At 44.0% G+C, this 23,006-nt stretch overlaps 1 protein-coding gene across 4 annotated transcripts in view; it reads right to left on the reverse strand.

Annotated features, from left to right (window-relative positions):
- The window catches only part of ANO2 (anoctamin 2), a 326,384-nt gene that overhangs the window by 14,502 nt on the left and 288,876 nt on the right, over window positions 1–23,006 (reverse strand). For all 4 annotated transcript variants that reach the window (XM_070618946.1, XM_070618948.1, XM_070618947.1 and 1 more), the window contains 3 exons: window positions 19,591–19,736; window positions 1,785–1,937; window positions 1,403–1,455 (listed from right to left, as the gene is read on the reverse strand). In XM_070618946.1, the coding sequence (XP_070475047.1) occupies window positions 1,403–1,455; window positions 1,785–1,937; window positions 19,591–19,736 (352 nt within the window). The remainder of the gene's footprint in view (window positions 1–1,402; window positions 1,456–1,784; window positions 1,938–19,590; window positions 19,737–23,006) is intronic.

Raw genomic sequence — 23,006 nt, forward strand, 5'->3', positions numbered from 1 at the left:
ACTGAGGAAAAGGGAGACACGGGGGGAAGGAGTGGGTCCTGCTGGATGGAACCACACATACCCAACATTGCGTCTGGCATATCTAAGCACTCTATAAATGTCTGTGGAGCAAACCAAATGACAAATGAATGATTGCATGTTTGAATGTGGAGGTACTTTCTGGAAAGAGAATCTTAAATCTTTTTGGCAGGTGTTTATACTGTATTCTGCACCAACAATTAAAGCCCTTTAAAAAACGTAGTTTAGGTAGTGTTTTCTAAATGTATATACGAGTGTGGATGGCCCTAACCATATTTGAGAATGAGTAACAACCTTATAATAATCATAGCTACCACTTACAAAGCACTTACTATATGTCCTTTCATCATCCCATTTAATTTCCAGCATGATCCTATCTGGTGGATACTCTTATTCTCTCCCACTTTTACAGATAAGTAAAGAGGTCTCAGAGAGGCCAGGGAAGTCAGCCTTCATGTCTTTCTGCCATGTAGATGGAAGTGCTTGGTGCTCAGGGCCTCTCTTCCAGTAGACATAACTCCAAAGTAGCTACGGATCTATTTTCCAAATTGCACCTTATTTCTCAGCCTCAAGATGTGTGCTTCCTACATCAAACAACCAAAATGCGATGGGCTGATTCTCTCTGCCTCTCCTCACCCCTCTCCAGCCATTTGATGTGTTTAGGGAACCAGGTCACAGCCAGAACCAGGCTTCTCTCCCAAAGGAGAATGGGCTGTGGCTTTCTTTGCGTGCACTGAGCTGGCTGATATTTTCTTGGGAGGTGGAAGAAGAGCCTCTGCTTGGCCACCACGCACACAGAATGCAGAAGCAAAAGGAGATATTGGCTTGGGCCCAGCAGGATTTCCTCTGAAATGTGGACATGTCTGGCAAGGCAGTTAAGGAAGTCACAACAGGTAGGACCGCTCTTCTTCCATGTCCTATCTTAACCTATGCAGTGCCAGAGTCCATGGGGATAATGAAGACTTTGCATTGACAACTTGGAGGAACTGTAATTAGGAATTGCAGCCTGGGCAACACTCCAGGTATTGTTTAGCTTAGGACTAGAAAAAGAAAGGAAAGAGACGGGTAGATATGTGGAATTCTTTCCTCATTATTCTTGGCTCTGAGGAAAGATGTGATTTTGACTTTTAAGGCCAAGGTATGCATTCTAGTAGATAATTACCTTTCTCTCTCTCAGTGAAATTAACGATAAAGTTGCACAGCCCTGGTGACAAGGTGATGAGTTAGAAGGCATGTATGAGCTATTAACCAGGCGACTGTCTTAAATAGAGCTCCAAATGGAAAAGGCCAGGAGGTAACAGGGGCTATTTCCTGCTTTGAAGCCCTCAGCTCCGTTGGAAAGCCCTTCCCACAGAGCTAGGGTGTCGTGAACGTGAGCACTTACATTGATGATAACAGAGAACTTGCCAATTCCGGAGAGAATGTCAAACCAGATCCCTGGAAGACAGAAAGGAGAGCGTCTGGCTCACTCCGCCCTCCGTGCAGTGATGACAACACTGCAGCTCAGGGTGAAGCTGTGCAGGCAAGTTACCAGTGGAAGTTTGCCGGGCCCCCCAGGAATGGGCTTGTCTGGAAAGGCTTAGGTGCCCCTCTGTCTGGAAACCAGGGGGACTAGGAGGGGAGGATAATGTGGCCTCATAGGCCTCCCAGCACCTGAAGATATGAGGATGAGGGGCTCAAAGGGCTGGGGGTGGGGAGAGGCAGAGGGAGGGCCGGGGGGGAGGGCGGGGGCTGGGCCTGTCACAGTCCTTCAGCAGGGAACATACCAATGTCTTTGGTTCTCACAGCATCTGGCCGTCTCAGCTCGGTAACAAACTTCTTTGCGTCAAGTCTCACTTCAATGACGTTGTTGAGTAGGGCAAACACAGGTGCCAGAGGAAAGGAGGCCACAAAGAGGGTGACGAAACCAAACTGGATGACTAGGAGAGAGAACAGCAGAAGCTTCACCAGGAAGCAGCAGGATTTAGATGAATTTTGCCTGGCAGCTATGGCGCCTTGTCTCTTCTTTTTTTTTTTTAGATTTTTTTATTTATATTTTTTTAAAGATCCCAGTACCTGAGCTAACATCTGTTGCCATTTTTATTTTCCTTCTTCTTCCCCCAAAGGCCCTAGAACATAGCTGTATATTCTAGCTGTGAGTGCCTCTAGTTGTGGCATGTGGGACACCGCCCCAGCACGGCCTGATGAGCTGTGCCCATGTCCGCATCCAGGATACCAGCGAAACCTGGGCCGCTGAAGTAGAGCCTGTGAACTTAACCACTCAGCCATGGGGCCGGCCCCCTTTGTCTCTTCGAACCAGGGTCTCTTTTCCACCTTGGCCTCTTAGCTCCTTTTTCCTCCTGCCCCACCATCATGGGTCTTTCTTTCTCCATCCTTGCAGGCCTAGTGCTCAATGCCAACGCTGGGGAGCAAAGCTCTGTATTAGGCACAGTGAGGAGATACGAGAAAAGGAAGTCTTGACTTTCCTTCCTATCACCCTGTAGCTCCAGTCACTACTCCTGGTCATCTAGCTCAGAGGTTGACAAACGTTTTCAGTAAAGGGCAGATGGTAAATATTTTTGTATTTGCAGGCCATATGATCTTGTCACAGTGACTTAACTCTGCCGTCGTAGAATGAAAGCAGCTATAGACAAAACGTAGACAACTGGGCTTGGTTGTGTTGCAGTAAAACTTTATTTACAAAAGTGGTAAAGAAAGTGGGCTGGGTTGGGCCTGTGGGCCGTAGTTGGTCAACCCCTGATGTAGCTTTAAAAAGATCTCCCAAATTTGGCCTCTTCTTTCCATATCCATAGTCACTGCCTTTATTTAGAAAGTTTATTCATTCATCACACATTTATTGAATGTCAGGCACTGTGCCAGGTGTTTAAGGAGGCAAAGGTCTGTTCCTGCCTTCAAGGAGCTGGGTGTAAAGTAGGAGACAGAAATATACACAAAGAAGCACAGCAAGGTTTGATGTGTGCCAAGAGAGAAAGAAGAATGCACCGGAGATAGCAGAGACCGAAAGGAGGGAGAGCTCAAGCCTGTCCAGGGTGGAGACTAAGAAAACTCTCCATTTCAAACACCTAAGCTTAGTCTTGAAAGATGGGCCTGTCATTCCAGGAAGACTGGATTAAAGAGAGCCTTCCAAGCCACAGAGGCAGTGTGAGCAAAGGAGCGTTGGCAGCCTGTGCCCAACGGAGGGCTGTAAGGAGTCCAGGCCCTCATCATTTCTGCCTGAACAATCACAGCAACCTCCTGACAGGCTTCCTTGTCACCAGAATCCTATGCTTCCAGAGTCTATTCACCCCAAAGCCCCCAGTAACCTGATCCTGTCACTTACCCACTCATGCAAATTTCTGTGGGCTCCCCTCTGTTTACTGGATATAATCCAAATCCTTACCTTGGGATGCAAGTACTTTACAATCGGCTCCCAACCTGCCTCTCTAGCCCCGTCTCCCAACATCTCCCCCTCAACCATCACGCTTCTGCCTCCCAGCACTCCGAACTTCTCACCCTCCTGATTTTCCCTGAACACGTCAGATCCTTCCATTCATTTGTGCACAAGCACTCATTCTCCAGCTAGCAAACGTCTATGCATCCCCCACACCATCCAGAAGCCATCTCGCTGGGAAAGCCCGTTCCCCCTCCTGTGCCTCCCCCAACTTTGTGCACGCCTCTGTTACACCCATCACCACGTGCTGCTGTGACTGATCTGCTCACCTGTCTTTCTTTCCCACTAGAAAGGCAGGGGGTCCATTCTTTCTAGGGGTTCAGTCCATATTTCCTGATGCCAACACAGTCCTTGAGTCCCAGGAAAGTCACAGTTGAATAGGACTAAGGGCAAGTTATTTAACTGCTCTATGTCTCAGCTACTTCAACTATAAACTGAAGATAATAATACCCACCTCATAGGGTTGTTATAAGGGTAAATGATATTGCATATATAAAGTGCTTAAAACAATGTCTGCCTCTTAATAACTGTTCAATAATATTACCTGTTACATGTAAGTTTAATTTTTTTGGAATAAATATAAACATGTGGTGACGGCTGCAATATATACCAAATACTTTTATGCTAAACAGACACAAATTTAAGGTGTAAGCACTGAACGAGGATCAGCCAGCCTGACTGCTAGCCTGGGTGTTTCTCACTAGCCGCATGTCCTTGGGCAATTCTCTCTGTTCCAGTGGGTTTCGGCATCCTCATTGATAAACTGAAGAAACCGGTTTAAACTCCCTTCAGGTCTGATTTGCTGTGATCCTATGATTCTCTTGGACAAGCTTCAAGATTCTAGGATATTCAAATAAAGAATGAAAAACCAGGATCCAAACTAAAAAAGAAAAATTAAAAAAATATATTCACAGAGGGATAAGCCTAACCACAGTAGAAGTTTCAAGAAACAGAACACTCATGGAACTTTACCCAGCACAACTGCTTTTGACGTGGCAGTTTGCTGGGGCCCACAGTTGTGGATTATGCTCTTGCTGATACAACTCTGTCACGGCTGTGGTTCTGGATGCCCGATGGATGCTCAGCAGGCCCTACGAGACTAGCAGGTGACAGTTGGTGGCACAACATACCAGAAGGCACAGATTTGCCAAGGTTGGGCCCTTGGAATGGCCGCCTTGCTAGCTGGCTGGCCAAAAAAGATTGGGGTGAGAGGTGGGGAGGAGAAATCTTCAAATACAAGCTCTGGGAGCCAGGTAAAAATGCAGGATCTGTCGCATCTTTTAAATGAGGCATTGCAAATGAGGAATTCTCATTGGAGTTGGGGGAGGGGGGGCGTTGGGAGGGCAGAGGGGGTGGAGGGGAATGGAATTAACAAGGAAAGCAAAACAGATGTTAGACTAGTTTTCTAAAACCTGTAAAATGCATGTCTCTATTTAAGTATATATATATATATATATATATATATATATATATATATATATGACCGTGTCGTTATTTACGGAGTTCTAAGTTGGTCTTCTCGATTCTAACGAGCTCAGTTCTACAGGGCAAATGTTCTTCTCATAAGTGACTTCCTCCAGCAAGGCTGTGCAAACTCTGCAAAGCCTCAGCAAGAGCATGGCAAGGAGACTGATGGGGGTGCGAAGGGGCAGGTTCCTTCTGAGTGAGCAGGCCCTCACCACGCTCTTGCAAGTGGCGCTCAGAAATCCCATGTCCTTCCAGGATTATAAGAAAAATGGGACTCTCCACTTGCTCTCCTTTTTTCACAGGAACTCCAGAGGCAGCCATGAACCTCTCCTCTGGGGCTGCCCTGACGGTTTGCTTTTTTACCTTCACAAACTCTCCAGACACAGGCTTTCCTATATCCCTCTTCTGTTGACACAGAAAATTTCCAGTAGTGGCTCTCGAATAGTGCTCTCTACCAGTGTTCATAAATTATGCCGACTCCATAACACAAGTTCTCTTTCTCCTTGCCATGTAAGTCTATGTGTTCAGCACTGGACAACCTCAAGGGAGCGGGCTCAGCCAAGGTCAGTGGTGCTGGGCCTGGAGTGACAGGACACTCCTGTCCCCTCCTCTGATGTCCCTCCAGGGTTTCCTGGGCCAAGAAAAGCCACTCTCTGCAGATGTCCCATCACTGCAGGTGCTGCCTGCTTGGCCTGGGTACCCTGTGCATTTCCAGGAATCAACCCAGAGGCAGAAACAAATAGGAAGCTTTTTTTTATCTTGGGGAAAAAGTATAAAACCATAACCCTCTAGCATACAGATGCCAAACCCAAGACTTGCTCTTTTTAGTCAAGGGTTTGAATGCTGTATCAGATGGGCGTCCTTCTGGGTTCACTTCAGAGGACAGAATGATACTGGCCTTCCCCAACACCAAGATTTGCTTCTAAAAACAGCCAGCAATGCCGGAAATCCTCAGGGCACTGCATAATAGAAGCCAGCTTGCCTTGACCAATAACAGGTTAGACCTGGCCAAGCCAATTAGGGAGGAATCTATAAGTTGATTTTCAACTAAATCTTTACAAAGCCTGCTGTAAATTGCTCCAGAGAGGCTGAGCTGGAAGCACAAAGACTGGAAATACTCCTAGGCACAAACCCCATTAGTTTCCTCTTCTCACCACCAGCTCTGTACTGCCCGATGCTGGAGACAATTAAAATCTGGGCCTTGATTACCTGGGCTTAGGTTAAAATAACAAGAAGGAGTGGATTAAACTAAATAGGATGGCATCCAGCAAGGACATTCCAGGACAATCTGCTCAAAGAAGAAAAATAGTGTATTAGGTAGAATAGAGTGGATCAGCCAGGACTGGCGGAAAAGCTCTTGATGGAACACAACTCTGATTATTTATTTAAAATTCTTCAGTGAAAACATCTACCCTCCTCACACACACACACACACACACACACACACACACACACACACAGCCTGGCATTCAAGACCCTTTGTGATATGACCCTAATTTACTTTTCCCCACCGTTGCTCTGTGCTTGGGGCTGACATTGAGCTGGTATGCTCAGAGATCAACTCTGCCTGCTTTCTAACCATGTCAAAACCATTTGTACTTCCCCAAGCTCACCATGTTTTCCACATTTCTGAGCCTTTCTACAAAGCACTGCTGTCTGTAACTTCCCTTCTCTTCTTGTCTGCTGGATGAATTACTACTTGTCTTTCAGGGTTAACTCAAACTTAACCTTCTCTACAAAGACTCTCCTCCACCCCATTCCCCACTGGGTCACCCAGGCAGAACTGGGCACTGTGGGCATCTCGCCTCCTCACACCCATAATGCCTTGCACATGTTGCTCTATTTGTTTGTTTGACTTGCTCCCTGGAGGGGAAGCCCCGTAAGACCACAGACATATTTGATTCTCTTCTGAGTCCTCACAATTTTGTGTGTGCCTATTCCATAGCAGATGGTCAGATCTGTTTCATAAATACAAACTTATTTTCACCAGCTGTAAACACAAAACAGAAAAAGAGGCAGAAAACTAAAATGCGTGAACTGAAAGCATTGTACTTAGTGATGGTGAGGCGAGGCGGAGGCGTGAAGTACTCACACCTACCCATCACAGTTGTCCGTGCACAGAAGATTTTAAGAAAGTTGGAGCAAAAACAGTCAGTTAGGAGAGTCCAATTCTAATGAAAATAATTATAGCTTTTTTTTTTAACTTTCTATAGTGTAGTAAAAGCAACACAGTTAGCTTAAGAAGAATTGAAAACTGGGGGCTTAACAATCCCCCGCTTCATGAGCCACTAATAAGCAACGCAAGGAAACAACTGAGGGACACGCTGGTGTGAGTTTGTCTCCTCACTCAGGAGGAAGTTACTGAAAAGACTGAGTTAGAAACAGCCCATTAAAGTAAACCCTTATGTAAAACACAGCAAAGAACGGTCATCCCTGTTCATTTCATCAGTTCATATTTCAAGGCTGTGTCCAGTGATCTCCTCCTGCTAAGGGCAGGGGAGGCCGACTGTGCTCAACACGGAGAGTGTCTGATGGAAGAAAGAACTGCAAGTGTTGATTGACCCCATAAAGAGGAAGAAATAATGAGAAGAAAGGGCATGAGCTGGTTCCTCAGCATGAGCCTCTATTGCTTAGGAAAATTGTAGAAGTCTTGACAGAAATGTAAGAAGATTCTCACTGCCCATCACTCACCATTCATTCATTCATTCATTCATTCATCCAACTAGCATTTATTGAACATAGTTTATATATTGGGCACCATGCTTGTTGCTGGAAACAGAGATGAACTATCCAACTATGTCATCCTTCCAAAAGCTCAGAGTATGCCCTGGGGAAGGTAGACATGTAAACGGGCATTATGGAGTTAGAACTCCAATGGCAGCACTGACAGAATGCAGTGCAGCACCAGGCAGGAGTAACTCACTCTCACCAGCAGATCTGTGGAGGCTTCACAGATTCACAACCCCTGGGTTTGACTTGAAGGACAAGTAGAAGTGGCATCTGAAGATTGGCTATATGGTTGGGGGTTAAGATCTTTCTTGCAAATCCACTGATCCAAATTCAGAAACAAACCACTTAGGAAATAAAGACAATAAGTGGAATTCCCTTTCAATCTGCATGGAGTCACCTGGGGTTTATACAATGGATGAGGTTCAAATTCAGAAACCCTGGAAGTCATAACAGGAAGAAACAGGCTTGAAGTTAACAGCTAAGTATTAAGAGTTTACTGCACACGTATCAGCACAACTTTGAGACAGATCAGCAAGGCACATTTGGCTCTGGCTTTTCTTCATTTCTTTATGATTAAGGGGACTCAGTCTCCACCTTTTCCTCACCCCACATGAATGGTGAAATATTAGCTTCTTCAGATGTAGAGAGAAGGACCAATGACTTCTTGAGAGTCCTGCTACGCAAGAATTCAAAGTCTACTTATAACAGTGGATCTCAGGTCGATCCTGTGATATAGCCAGTCCATAAGCAGCCCTCTTCTCTGCCTTGGGAACAGAGGCCAGGGTCATGGTTGCCTTCAGAGGTGGACCCTGCCAATGGTCACAGAAAAGGACAGGAGAATGTGGCTCTCAGCCGCAGGAGGCTTTAAAGGCCTGGACACTATGGATTTCTGGAAAAATCTACCCATTGCTCCCTTTCCATAGCCTCTGCTCAAAACTCCAACCCCTCAGAGGTCATGGTGCTTCAACCAACATTTCCTAAACATCTCCCATGTGCAGGCAGCATGTTCTCTGGTTCATAAAATCATCTCAGTGTCAAGTATTATTATCTCCATTTTATAAGCGAGAAAACTGAGTCTCAGAGAGGTGAAATAATTTTTCCAGGGCCACACACCTAGCAACTGAAGATGGTTTCTGATGCCAGTCAAATTCAATGTCCTCTCACCACACAAAAATGTAAATACTCAACCCAGGGCAACATGGTCCCTCCCCCCACCCCAGTTACTCTCACGCATCTTAGGTTTCCTTTATTTGATCCTCCAATCTTATTTCTAATCTTCTTGTCAAAGAATGAACTTTTACTGATACCAACATCACCATCAATATGAACAGATATTTTCACTCTTCAAAGTACCTTCATTCACCTATACCTATGTTCTACAGCTGGCACATTGCAGCTGTCCCTGCTGTTTTCTGTGTTATTGCTCCTGTCTGGCCTGCATTTGAGCCACCTCAAACATCTTACATCAATGGACCTATTTTAGCTTTTTAAAACTAGAAAGAATCAAGTTGGCGAGATGTACTGATTCATTTCCGATTTTCAGAGGACAGCTTGGTGAATTTCCAGTAAATGTTTATTGAGTGAACAAATGGATGACCTGGCTTACTCACTCTTGCTTACTTTATCCACCTGCAAAATGGGAATGTGAAGGCCAGTTATTCATTCATCCTTCTTCCCATCCATCCATCATCCCATCCACCCATTTGAGCTGTGGTAATGCAGGCAGTGAGGTGGAAGGGCAATGACACTAGTCATGATTGTAAAGAAGTTCCCAAGAAACAAAGCATCACTGAGGACCTTTGCTTTATTCCTTTGCCCTTACATCTTCCCAAAAGGCTGTGAAAAAGTCAAACAAAGAACACACAATTAGGTTTATGGAGTTTTAGAAAAAAGGTAATAAAGAACAGAGAAAGGAAGGAGAAAGAAATATGCAAACTTAAGGAGCCATAATGGGTCTATGGTTGAGCGATGGAGTTCACTTTGAGCTTCCTGGTTGTTAGAGCAAGAAGAGAAATGGGAAAGTGATAGAGTTCTCGGTAAGTTTTAACCTAAAAGATGGCCTTCAATTCATTCATTCGCTCATTCATTTCTCAAGCACTGACTGGACATATGCTGTATGCTGTATGTCAGGAGACTCTGTAGTACACTGAGGGGTATAGTATCCAGACATTCCATTGCCTTTTTTCTTAATTACTTATGGGGGGTGGGAGTCCGAGCACAGATGATGCAAACAGCGTATGCTTCAGAAGCAAAAGGAGAGAAATGACCTGTGACTCACCCTACTTCCCAGAAATACTGGGATGAGACCCTGGATGCTGCCTAAACTGTGTTTAAATGCCATTTGGCGAAGATGGCAGGTGCGTGATTATCCAGTGGGATGACTCAGTTTGTATAAACAGGATGGCTCAGGGAAAGTCATTTCCTGGTCCTTTGAGCCATTGACTTATAGCATAGACACTTGGAGTTCTGTGACAGAATATGCAGGCTTCAGTGCTGATGGCTGTGTGGCTATTCTGAAACATTTCATCACTTACAGCTAAGACACCCTTGGGACTAGTTGTATACATCCAGTCTCTGATGAAAACTTGGAATTACCCAGTGTGGGCTCTACCATCTATGACCAAAGAACATCACAATTGGAAGGAATCTTGGGTGTCACAAAGGCATCACTTATCTGAAGCCTCAGTCCCTTTACTCTTTCTTTAATAAGTGGCTGCTTTTACTTGCTCATTTCCAGAGTGGAATATCCAATGATGTCTGGGGCCAGCTGTTTCCATTGCTCTTTTTTCTCTGTCTCAGTTGTAAGTCACTGAGACGTTGAGGTGCTTGTTATAAAGCATTCTCATAGCAGTAGTTGACTAATACGTGGGGTATTTTGCCTGAACTGCATAGATAATTTTATAAGTCCATCAATTTGTATTGCTGTAGGAGACCTGCCCTTAGGAGGAGAGCATTCCCTGATTATGAGCACTTCAAAATAAGGGATCTTGCCCCCCCCAAAGGGGGGGGGGTCAGAGGTGGACTGTCCCAGTTAAATCAATACAGCCAGGGTGTCCGGAGAGCTTTGATAGTGGTGATGTCTGTAGAGTTCAATCGTCACTTTGTCTTTAAGGTCCTCACTATAGGATCATCCCTTTCATTCTTTACTCTTCTTCCTTCTTTATCAAACATTTATTGAGCACTTACTATACGTCAGACTTTGTGGTTAGATGCTCTGAATGAATAAGACACAAATCTTGCCCTCCAGAAGCTCCTATCATGAATAACATGAACCTAGGCCATCGGTCTTCAATCGAATCACTTATTTACCTGATAAAATGGTGATAAAACTTTATGAAGTGATTTTTTGGGAACTTGCACTAAACTCCTCTTATAGGATTAAATTCAGGCCTACGTTTTAATGGCAAATTCCAATCTGTAAAGGTCAAATGGCTGCAAGTGTCCAGAGAACCTAGCTTGCAGCTCTTAAAGCAACTGAAGAACTTCCTTTCCTCAGGCCCTGAGGAAAACTCCACAACTGGGCTGGGAGGGGCCTGCGGCAAAGCAGCCTTGAAGCCCAATTTTGAGGTTCGAGACAATGATGATTAATGTCATGGTCTGCTCCTGGGCCAGCATTCTTTCTTCCCCTCAGAGATGGGGGTGGCGGACTCCCCTTGAAGTCCTTCCTAGTAAGCTCCTCGGGAGAAGGGTTTGATATTGGAGATTCCCTCGAAAGCTTGCTGCTCCCCTCACAGGTTTTTCCAACTTAATCCCTCACTCTCAGGTTTCTCTTTGTCTGGAGCCAGCCCATCCCCACCACCAATCCTGCCCAGAGGTAGCTCCCTACCCCCAACACCCCTTCCTCAGGCTGACTTCCAGCCTTCCCCCCCCCCGACCCCCAGCTTCCCCTTCACTTCACGGCCCCTCCCCCGTGCCGGCTGGGCCCTGGGCCCTGCTTCCAGCTCAATTTAGAAAAATGTAAATATAATACATCTCTCCCCGCTGCCTCCCTCAAGTGATGACCCGCCTCGCCATTACAACTGACAGGCTGGGAGTGGGCTCAGTACACTTCCTGTCTGCATGGGTGGTCCCGGGGATCACAGGGAAGGAAGCTGACAGCTGAGTGCAGGGCCAGGGATCACCATGTCAGGCACACCAGAGGGAGCGGGCAGCTTTGGTTTCACTGCTCTCATTTTTGTTCAAAGCCCAAGACAAGGGCCTTTCTGGAATTGGGGAAGTCTAGCCTATTGGGAAGGAAAGAGGAAACCCCACTCCACCCCATCCCTCCACCAAAGTCCAAGTTCCTATAGGTCCTGATGAAATTCTCTCGTGGAATGCTCTGGAAAGGGGCTCTAGCCTCAGCTCCACTAAGAGGTCTCTGGAGTGACCTTGGTTTCAAGGTGCATTGCTCAAGCTGGTAGGTATGAACTGGGAAGCCAGCATGGGAAGGAAGCCTGGAGGTTACCTGGTCCACTGGTTTGAAACTCTTTATTCTTGTCAAGACACTCAACAAAAAACGATTGTGTACACCACTCACTTCTGTTGGTGTAGTCAGTTCTGTGCATATTGAAACCTCCCTTGCTCTTTCATTCAAAAAAAATCTAGGAATACAAGAAAGTGAGGGTGCCATTGACTCTGTTTTACCTTACATTTTTAATATATATTAGTAGTAGTAATGCATTATTTGTGACCCATTACAGTTGATTATGACCACAGATCAGTGGGTTGTAACTCTGCAAAGAAAAACTCATCATCTGGTCTAATTCTCTATAATGATCAAGGAAGAAAGTGAAGCCCAGAGAGATGCTATGACATGCCCAAGGTCACACTGCTAGATAAAGGCAGAGCTGGATTCGTACCCGAGTCTCACCTGAGACCCTGGGAAGATGGGAAGGAGAGAGATTGCTTGCTCTGCCCTACAGTGAACATCTGAAGATAAAACAGCCTTTCACTTTGAAGACAAGGGTGCAAAGAAATCAGTGGTATGTAGTAAGTAGTGGTATGATTACTATCTCCAAGTCTTCGCTATCCATGGGGACGGCAGAAACTATGGCTTCCAGCAAGGTTTTGACATTGGTGGACTTCAGTCTTCTCTCCCACCGAGCTGTTTCCCAGAGCTGCTACCTATGAGCAGCACGGACGGCTTCACATTACGCCTTCTCTCATTTCACTGGCTTACTCACTGGAAAGGAGTACATAATAGGCCTGGGATGGGGGAGGGGAGAAGGCAGAAGGGGAGGAGGGAGAAGGAGAGATATGAGAGGAGGAAGTGGCAGAGAAAGAGAAACAGGGATAACCACTATTCTTGATAATCCGCTCCCCGGATTATCAGCCCATTAATAAATGAGAATTGACGGCAGCATTACTAGAGTGAGATTGTTTCAGCCTAGATAAGACAAAAGTGAAGCCAGAGAAATGACACCCTCACTTACTCAGTCACTCCTTTCCAGGTTTATCCAGTATGTCTTCAGTGCCATGTGTGTCAGGCACTGCACGAGGCCCTGCAGTTGGGGAAACTGCCCTTGAGGTTTCTCAGCTAGGCGCCTGGAGGGTGATGGGGCCACAAATGCGGCATAGAACTCAGAAAATAGTCATGGGAATTAAGTCGCCGGGCAGAAGAGCTGAGAAATGGCTCTCCTGAGATGGATTCTCCTCCCAGCCTTGTCCGAAGTCTCAAAACAAGCCTGAGGTGGCGGCTGGGAGACCGGCCTCTTGTTTCCAGTCCAGACTTGGTTCTGCCTCAGTAGGTGGGTACTCAAACCCAAAGAAGTTGGAAGAGCGGGTAAGTAGAGGCCAAAACAAACAAGAGGAGGGACAGTTCTCTATAACACACCTGTGCTTGGTCCACGGGAAGCTGCTCTGAAGCAAACACAGCTGTATTTTTTCCAGGACAATGAGGCCTTTTCTTGTAACCGTTTGCACACCTTTCTCTGGCCCTAGACCCTAAGGTCCTGGAGGGCCCAGGCCCCATTTTTTCCCTCTGTGCCCCCAAGGCCTGGCTCAGGTCCTACACAGCACTGCCCCCAAGGACGGCCAGGAAGCGGGCGCTGCAGAGGGAAAGACGTGAAATTGGAGTTGAGCTTAAACCCCAGGCTGAGGGAGCGCATTCCAGTCTGTCCACTTCCACGACAACTCCATCTCTGAAGGCAGAGAAGCAACGGAAACCAGAAGTGACTTTTTCTTTGACTTTTTTTCATAACAAACATGGTTCACTTTTGTTTGGGGAATGAAAATTGTTGCATATAAAAAAATTCTATAAACATGTCCATGGTGAAAAGGGAGGCCAGCCCAAATAAAAAGGGATAAAGGGAAGTGAGGCGTCTAGTTCTCTGTCACTCAAGAAATACTTTACTGAGCAGTTACTATGTTCTGGGAACTGTGCTGAGTGCTATGACTGGAGAGCGATAAGACTCCGTCTCTGCCCCCACAGTGCCCCTGTTTTCTTCTACACCAAAGCAGGTACAGAAGAGGGGAGAGGACCCGAGGATGGGAGAGCTAACACGGGCTTCCAAGAGATGTATGTGATCCTGAACCTCTCAGCGGGAACTGGCTGCAGGCAGAGAGGCCGGCACAGGCAGGTGCAGACTGGTAGTCGGAGATAAGCAGGTGCACAGGAGCAGAACTGTGAAGGGAGGGCGGAGCAGGAGCAGCTCATGATACCCTGGGATGCTACGCTAGGGGATTTGGAGGATTTTAAGTAGAAAAGCGAATGTGCTCTGGTTTGCCTTTTTAAAAAGCCATTCTAAAAAGTGAGAAGGAAAAAGAGGGAGTGAAAAAGGACGCAGGGAGACAGGTTAGGAAGTATTTGCAATAATTCAAAGGAGGAATGGTAAGGGCTTAATGGGAATCCGAAATTCTTAGTAGAGGCAAACTCATAAGGAGCCACGAATAAAAAAGACTCAGAATCATCTTGAGCAGAGCTCTCCCCAGCTAGAGTTGACTCAAAGTCAGGGAGGCATCATGGAGAAGACAGGGTCTATGCCAATTCGTGGATGCTCCCCCTGAGCACAGGAGTTCAAATTCGCAATTTCATGGGACAACTTGGATGCAGCTACAAGGGTGCTGATGCCCTGGTCTCTGAGGGGGCCGCGTCACAAGCATTTCCATCAGCTGAGTGATTCTTACGGGTCTTAGTGGACATAGCCAGAGATTAGCGGAGACTGACGGCCCTTGGCTCTTCAAAATAACTATCCAGCTTTCACTCCAAATAAATGAATAAGTAACTATAATCACCAATGCACCTCCCTTTCTATGAGAGTTTGGCAAGATGCAACCTCATTACTAAGAAAAATGAGATTTCCTCTAATGACTATGTGAAGGACAGAGGAAATTCATCTCATCCCCCACGTTAATGGCCCCAGGGCCTCAACGCTGGGGAAGCATTTAAGAAGCTGGAAGAAGGTTCTACAGCGATAATTGAATTCCCAAGTCAGGAAGATAATAGTGCTTATTTTCTGGATGACTAAAGGAACAAAAGTTTGTGGGTTTTAGATGAACAGATGACAAGAAGAGCCCATTTGAGATGCCAGACTTGCCAAGTAGAGCCCCAGGGCGTAGACGTCTCCGAAAGGGCAAACATCTTGGAGTGTTTATGTCTCAGGCTTCTGAGTGTGATTCTTAGATTTGCCTTGGAGTCTGGTGCCCTCAGTTTTTAAACATTACTGCCCAACCCTGCACTAATGGGGCGAGAAGATCCTCCAGGGCTCACTACATTCAAGGGCTTCAAGCTGTTTTTAGTCACTGCCCAGATTAAAGAGAAAGAAATTGGAGTCTTGACAATAACGATGGTGGCCATTATTCACAGAAAGCCTATGCACACTGAGCACCATTACGTGACTACTCTATATTCATCGCTTATTACTTCTCAGAACCATCCTATAAGGCCGGTGCTATGATCACCAAACCCACTTTTTAGAGGAGGAAGCTGGGCCTGGCTGACTTTAAGTGTCAAGCCCAGAATCACGTAACTAGCTGCAGCAGGCTTAGGACTGGAAGCCCGGGGGTTTGACTCGAGGGCCCAACTCTAACCACACTTAGCCTGCACTGCTGGATGAAGAAATCATTCGGTAAAGTTTATTCTGCCGCCCAGTCTTTGATTGTACACAGGAGCAAATACTCCCTTAAAGAGTGAAGAGGATAATCTAGCGATAAAAGGAATGAAAGGAACCTGATTCAGAAACATCATGCTTGCATGTATGCAAAATATGAGATAAAACAGTCATGTCTCTGAAATGATTGACAGCTTAGCAAAATGGCCTAAAGAATTCTGTGAGTGAGTTTCTGTGGAACCCAGCTTAGAAAACCCATGTATGAGCCAGGCTTCCTCCTTCAGACAAGACTGAATCAACATCAATTGAATTGTTGACTGAATTAATATCAACCTGAAATGTTGAAGAGATGGTCCTGGTCTCTAAACTTGTTCTTCCCTCTAGGTGCTTAATAAATGTTTGGTGAACGAAAGAAGGAATGAATAAATGAATGAGTCCACCTGTGTTTCCCTTAGTCTCACTATCCCCCTTCTGCACTTTCTCCCGATTTCCTCAAGGAAAACAGAGTTCACACGTGGTCACAGTATTGGCCAAGATTTTAAAACTGCTCCCTACGACCTGGTGTGAAATGCAAACTTGTCTGATCTTCAGGGTTCTCCATTAATCCCAGATCTTTATCTGACCCCCCCCCCACCCAAAAACCACCATTTGCTTTGTCAACAGTTACTCATGGCCATGACACTCTTTGCATTTGTCAGTCCTTTTCCTTGGAACGCTCTCCCTTACTCTCATTTTAATCTGTAGACACTCAGAACCGGAAGGGACTTTGGGGATCAAGTCCAGCCTCTTACCTAGAGCTGGAAACCTCTTCAGAACATCCTTGACCCACCATCAACCAAATCCTGCTTTGAAATGATCCTTCATTTGCCACTTAAAATTATTAAAAACATCTCTATTAAGAAACCTTCCCTCATTAGTTAGTAAACTCATTCATTCACTCATTTTTGTTTATCAGACACGTTGAGTGCCTGTTACATGCCGGGAAATGTGCTGGGCTCTGAAGGATATGAAGATGAATAAGCCATGGTCCCTACTCATTGCTCTTTAGCATCTAATAGACTGGGTCTGCAGAAGAACAGATATGTCAGCCATATTACCATAATTCTGTAAAATATACCAGCAGTGTGTGTAGCAAATGCAACGCTGGACCAGAAAAGCAAATAATGATTCCTCTCAGGAGGAATGGGGCTTGGTCTAGGAAGACTGCACAGAGGAAGCACGGAAAAGCCAGGTCTTAAAGGATCAGCTGGAATATTCATGTCAACAAGGTAGAATGAGGCTGGCGTAGGCGGCTGGGAATCTCAAGCTTATGGTACACGGACAATTCTTCATATCATGTAACTTCAGGATACGGAGTCATTTGTACTCACTAGAAGAGTATTTCGTATATTGCCTGTGGCCAGGTGAATTGATCTAATCCTCTCAGAAAGCAATTTGGTAAAATAAATCAAGAACCATACAATAGCCATACCTCAGATCTAGTAATCACATCTTTGGGAATCTATCTGGAAATAATTACTAAATATGGAAAAGATTATATACATGAAGATAATATATATTCATTCACTAAAATAGGGGAGATTTTGGAAAATGGGCCTCCAATACGCTTCATTGGAAGTCAGGCAGATAAAAGTACATTTATTAGAGGGATTATTTATTATGCAGCTGTTTCGAATACTATAAGACAACTTGGAAATAATTATTCACATAACACTGATAACAGAGAAACAAATGTGTGCATATGATCACAACTTCATTTTAAAGATCATATACATAACAAAAAGGGTGCAAGAAATGGCACCAAAATGCTAATAAAAGTTGGGCTTGAATGAAGGAAGTTGTGGGAGACTTGTTCCCTTCTTTTCTCTATTTTCAAACTTTCTTTTATATGGTTGTTTTGCTCCCTTATAATCTGTGAGTAGTTTTTGTTTGTTTTTCTGACCTACAGTATGAATTTCACTCTCCACAATCTTGTTGGATGAACTTCTTCCAGAAGTCACCAAGTCTTCTGGCTCTTGTTTTTTTCCTCTTTTCATTACTTTGTAGGTGCCCACATTTGAACACATAGCGGGTGTCTATTCAGTGACACGGTGGCAGACAAAGTGCATGTTCCCTGCACTCTGCCTTCCTCAGGCCTCAAGACTGTTGAGAGAAACAACACTTGACACTTAACACAGATTTTATATGTGCTAGACACTCTTCTAAGCACTTCATAGGTATTAATTTATTAAATACAACAATCCCTTGAGGCAGATATTATTTTTATTGTACAGCTAAAGCAGATTGAGACACACAAGGTTAGCCACTCACCCAAAGCTGTACAGCTAGATGGTAATAGAGCCTGAATTTGAACCCAGGCAAGGAACATGGCTCAAGGGTCGCTGCTCTTAATCACTCAGAAGAGGAAGCTTGGAAATAGCCAACTATCTGGACAGATAGGCAGACAGGTGTGTAACACCTACACAGATAATTGAGAGGTGGGTGGGGGACTGGAGTTGGAGGGCAGAGGATGAGAGACAGAGCTTAAGGATTTCTAGTGTAAGCTGCTTCCCAAATGGAGCCTCAATCTCTGGCAGCAATTTCTTTGTAAGAGGATGGCAGACATAGAATGGCATCTGAAATATGAGCAATCATCTCTGTGTAACTGTCTGGTTCAGTGTTGGAGAGGGACTGGAGGCAGCACTTAGCTAAAGACGAGAAGCATGAAGGAGCTATGGGTTTACATAAGCTGGGCTTTGATATTTTCTTTGCCTATTGTTCCAGAAGCAGACATAATGATGGTTTCTTCTCTGGTGAGTTTATTTAGAGTACAGAGCTCAGGCTTTGCCTGGAATTTTAGACACTCCAGGGCTAGAAGAGACATTTTGTGGCCATCTAACCTAGACCCTGTCCATCCCTCTACTCAACGTACATGCACACATTCTCATAAGCAGAAGAGATATAATATCCATTAGAAATAATGAGTGAGGTACCTGGTGTACAGGTGGCCCCCTACTAAAAGTGACTAACCCAAGGAGGCAGGAGCCATTATGCAAAGACAATGACAAGTCCAATGATATTAAGTATTGAGTGATTCTTTTGTTGGCTTTGATTGTTGTTTCTCCAAACACTCTAGATTGAGTAGATGTTTAAATGATATGTCTGACCTCTTGGTCCTATGTTTTCAATTCATTAGTTCCAAGCCTTGGAGAGAGGCTTCTCAAATATCCACTCCAGCAAAAAATCAGGATTATTCACAAATAGCCAAGAGTTTGAAGGCAGCTGTTCTAACTTAGGACACTTCTCATAATGGAGAACTCATGGCTTCCAAATCACAGCTGAAATGATTGTGTTCTATCAGCCTGTACTACACGCACTCCTGCTCTCAAGCCTTATACAAGAACAACCAGAGGCTCTGTACCTAGAAATCTACCCCCGACACAGAACATCCTCGACTTTTTTAAAGAAAACCTGCCATTTTACCCAGACCCACCTAATCAGAGTGGGGGACTCTCCTGTATTCTCCATATCAAAGATGTACATATCCTTCTCCCAAGTGTCATAAATCTACTTTACTCTTCCTTCAATTGCAGGCTTTATTATTTCCACTTCAGCTTTATTAATGATGGAAACCATGGGAAGGGACTCGAGAGACCAAACTTCTCATTTCCCCACAGATGAGGTTAGGAGGCCCAAGGAGAAGAGGGCATCATCCTCGTAACAAGTTGGTGATAGAGTTGCTCCTGGTTCTCATTCCAGGGTTCTTTCTGCCTCACCCTTCTCAACTTTCATGTGGCACTGAAGGTGCATTGTGCAGCCATGAAGGCCGAGAAGCAGCTGAGGCTCCCCTGGTCATTTCCCTAACCCCCTCCCCTTGCCCTTCTCCCAGACCCCTTGTCTGATCCTGCCCCAGTGGAAGGAAAGGTCATGGGATCTTACTCATTTCCATGTACTCTGGAGTCAGTCCAGTGTATGGTTCTAAGCTGTAGTCTAGGTCCCACTGCTCTGGATGCTTTGAATGGGCAGAATCAGTTTCTCCAGGTTCTGTCTCATCTTTCAGCTTCCGAAATAGTTTCTTTAGCTTCCTGGAATAGAAAGGGACCAGTCACCAAACCTGGGGAGGATAGAGTTAGTTCTATAGACAGAAAGAAATAAAACACTAAATTTTGACATTGAAGCCATTTCTGATCCAAACACAGAAGAACACTAAGGAGACTACGTTTCTCTTAAAGACACCTGAGGGTTCTTTATCAGGATAATGAAAGGCTGCCATGACAAAGGATCAGGTTTCTTCAAACCCAAAGAAACTGAATTCTTCCTGCTGTTGGATAAGCAACAAGAGAGTTGGCCTTTCCTGTCAAATACTGAGACCGCCCTATCATCTAACAGGTGATTTATCCACTCTCTTCATGAGAAAGAAGGGATGTCCAGAAAGTAGTAGAAAGATGCTCTACTCCCAGCTCAAACATTTTCAGGTCTTAATAACTTAAACAGCATCATATTTCCATGAAAGCCAAGCTAAACGCTGTCCACTACTGCTGTGGGTTTAATTGTACCCCCTCAAAATTCATATGTTGACGCTCCAACCCCCAACATGACTGTATTTGGAGATAGGACTTTTAAGAGGTAATACAGGTTAAATCATAAAGGTGAGGTACTAATCCAGTAGGATTGGTAGGCTTAGAAGAAAAGTAAGAGACAGTGATCGATCTCTCTCTCCACCATGTGAGGACACAGTGAGGAAGTGGTCATCTGCAAGCCAGGAAGAGGGCCCTCACTAGGAATGAAACTCTTCCAGTTCTTGATCTTGGACTTTCCAGCCTCCCAAACTGTGAGAAAATAAATTGCTACTGTTTAAGCCACCCAGTCTATGGTATTTTGTAATGAAAGCCCAAGTAGACTAAGTTAACCATATTTAGGATTTATTTTGGTCTAGAATGATAACAAGATAATAGTGGCCCAACCTCTCAGGGTGAGTATGATGATTAAATGAGACAATGTTTATATAATCCTTAGCACAATATCTGGACATAGTAAGCATTCAATAGGTGATAGCTATTATTATTTTTAATATTTAATGCTAAAATATGCTTGGGGGTATAGTCTTTTCATACTTCTCATTGATACACAATACATAGAGAATGAAACTAGGTGAAGGAGCAAGGTGCCAATTCTGCTGATAAATCTCAGAGAAAGCTTCTAGGAGATAGGAAGAGAACTAATAGAAGAAGAGTCAGAATCATAGACTTAAAGATGTTAAAGGAATTCTGAAATCCTTGCTCCATCCACGTGTAGGAATCCACACACACAGTTCTCACATGAGATCATCCAACCCCTGTATAGCTATTTCCAAAGGAGCACTCTTGATATCATTAAACATCTCAATCTATTCTTAGACAGTGTTTCTGACGGTTAGTGGAAATCTAAGGGTTCAAAATAATGTTTTGATCAGTGTCTTCTGTAATATCATTTGCCATCAAAAAGATGTAGTACAGTGTACGGGGTAAAATTCTGATTTTTTATGTCATAAAATAGTTGTTTAAAACCCAGTTTGACAACTCACCAGGTATATTTTCTTGGGAAAGTTATTAAAACTCCATAAGCTTTAATTTTCTTATCTATAAGGTGATAAAATAAATATTAACTAGCTCATAGAGTCAGTTAAAGGACACAATCTATGTAACATGCTCAATTTGGGACTTGTTACATGCTAAGAGCTCAATAAATGTATCTACCAATATCCTTATCATCATAAATAAATATATCTATCATTATGCCTATCATCATCATCATCATCATCAACATCATAGAGGATTTAAAGAATGAGTTGAGATCCATAGAAGCAGCAGTAAAATAAAATATTTCATAATAAAATAGCAAGCAATAATTCTGTGATAAGAAACTGAGAAAAACCTAGATGGAGACTAAAGATTCTGAAGCCAAATAGTGTGGACTGGCTGAGACCTTGTCTGTAAGTGAGGACAGAAGGAGAGGATGAAGAACAAAACTAAAGAAGAGAGAGAGAAGAAAAGAAGGAAAGAAAAGAAGGAGAAGAAGGGCGGGAAAAAGGAAGGAGAGGTCTAGAACCAGAAGTAAAATTGAGACTTTTCCTCAAGTACCAATAATTGTAAAACTTGGCCAAATCTTTAGTGAAGAATAATGAGTAGTTTTAAGTAAACATGGAAAATTGAACACATGTGTATATCCCTATCCACTTCTGAAATGCTACTAAAATGACAGTGAATGAATTAAAAAATGTATAAAACCACAAGGTTAAAGAAAATAGTCATGAATACAGTAGTGTATGAGAGATGTTAATAAATATCTTGGAAGATGGACAGTGGATGAAGGAGTTAGTAAAGCTGTGATAGCTGAATACCAAGTACCTATAGTGAAAGATGGCAGGGAAAAGCAAGCCAAATCATGCTGCGAAATTTCAAAAAGGCTCAGGACTTGCAGGTGCCAAGTGTCATCAAAGGCAGGGGAGAGTGACTGATCAATGCACTGTTTAAGGAACAGTAGACCCTACTGTCTCTGTCCACCTATATTGCCCAGGTGACTATCACTTCCCAACATGAGCAGGAGCAAAAAGTTTATTCAAAGGAGAAAACGAACTGGGGAAATTCTAGATCTGAAATAAATCCAATAAAATGACAGAAAGTTAAAAATCCATAAACTCTCAGGAAAAAAACAGAACAAAAGACAAATAAATGGACAATAGGAAAGAAAAGATAAGAAAACCAATCTAGGAACTCCAACATTTAATCAGAAAGAAAAGAAACAGAAAATGGTGGAGAAGAAAATACAAAAAAATATATAGTAAAATGTCCCAGAGGTGAAGGACATGCATTTTCTGATTAGAAGAACCTAGTGAGCATAATGATGAAGAAACAGAACCTCCACCAAAGTGCATCACCATGAGATTTCAGAACTCCAGGAAGAATGAAAAGGATTCTGGTCCACGGGGACAAACATAGATTCCTTAAAATTTATTTGGAATCAAAAAGATATTAGAATTCTCAACACCAGCCCTTGACACTAGAAAACTCTGGGGAAATGTGTTAACCTTGAGAAGCCAAATGATTCTTAGCATAGAATTCTATACCCAGCCAAAGTATACATTAAGGGCAAAGGCAAAATAAACACATTTTCAAACAAACAAAGTTTCAGAAAAGATATCCTTCCATGCATCCATTCTCATGAAGTTCCTGAAGGATGAATTTCACCAACCAAAGACATACAGCAAGAAAGAAAACAATATGGAATGCAGCAAACAAAGAATCCATCAGAAAAACGTGTTGTTGGATTTAACTGGGATTGGTAGTTGTCTAGAAGGTTTAGTGAAGACACAGTTC

This window comes from Equus przewalskii, chromosome 5 (genome assembly GCF_037783145.1).
Source record: "Equus przewalskii isolate Varuska chromosome 5, EquPr2, whole genome shotgun sequence".
Taxonomy (NCBI): Eukaryota; Metazoa; Chordata; class Mammalia; order Perissodactyla; family Equidae; genus Equus; species Equus przewalskii.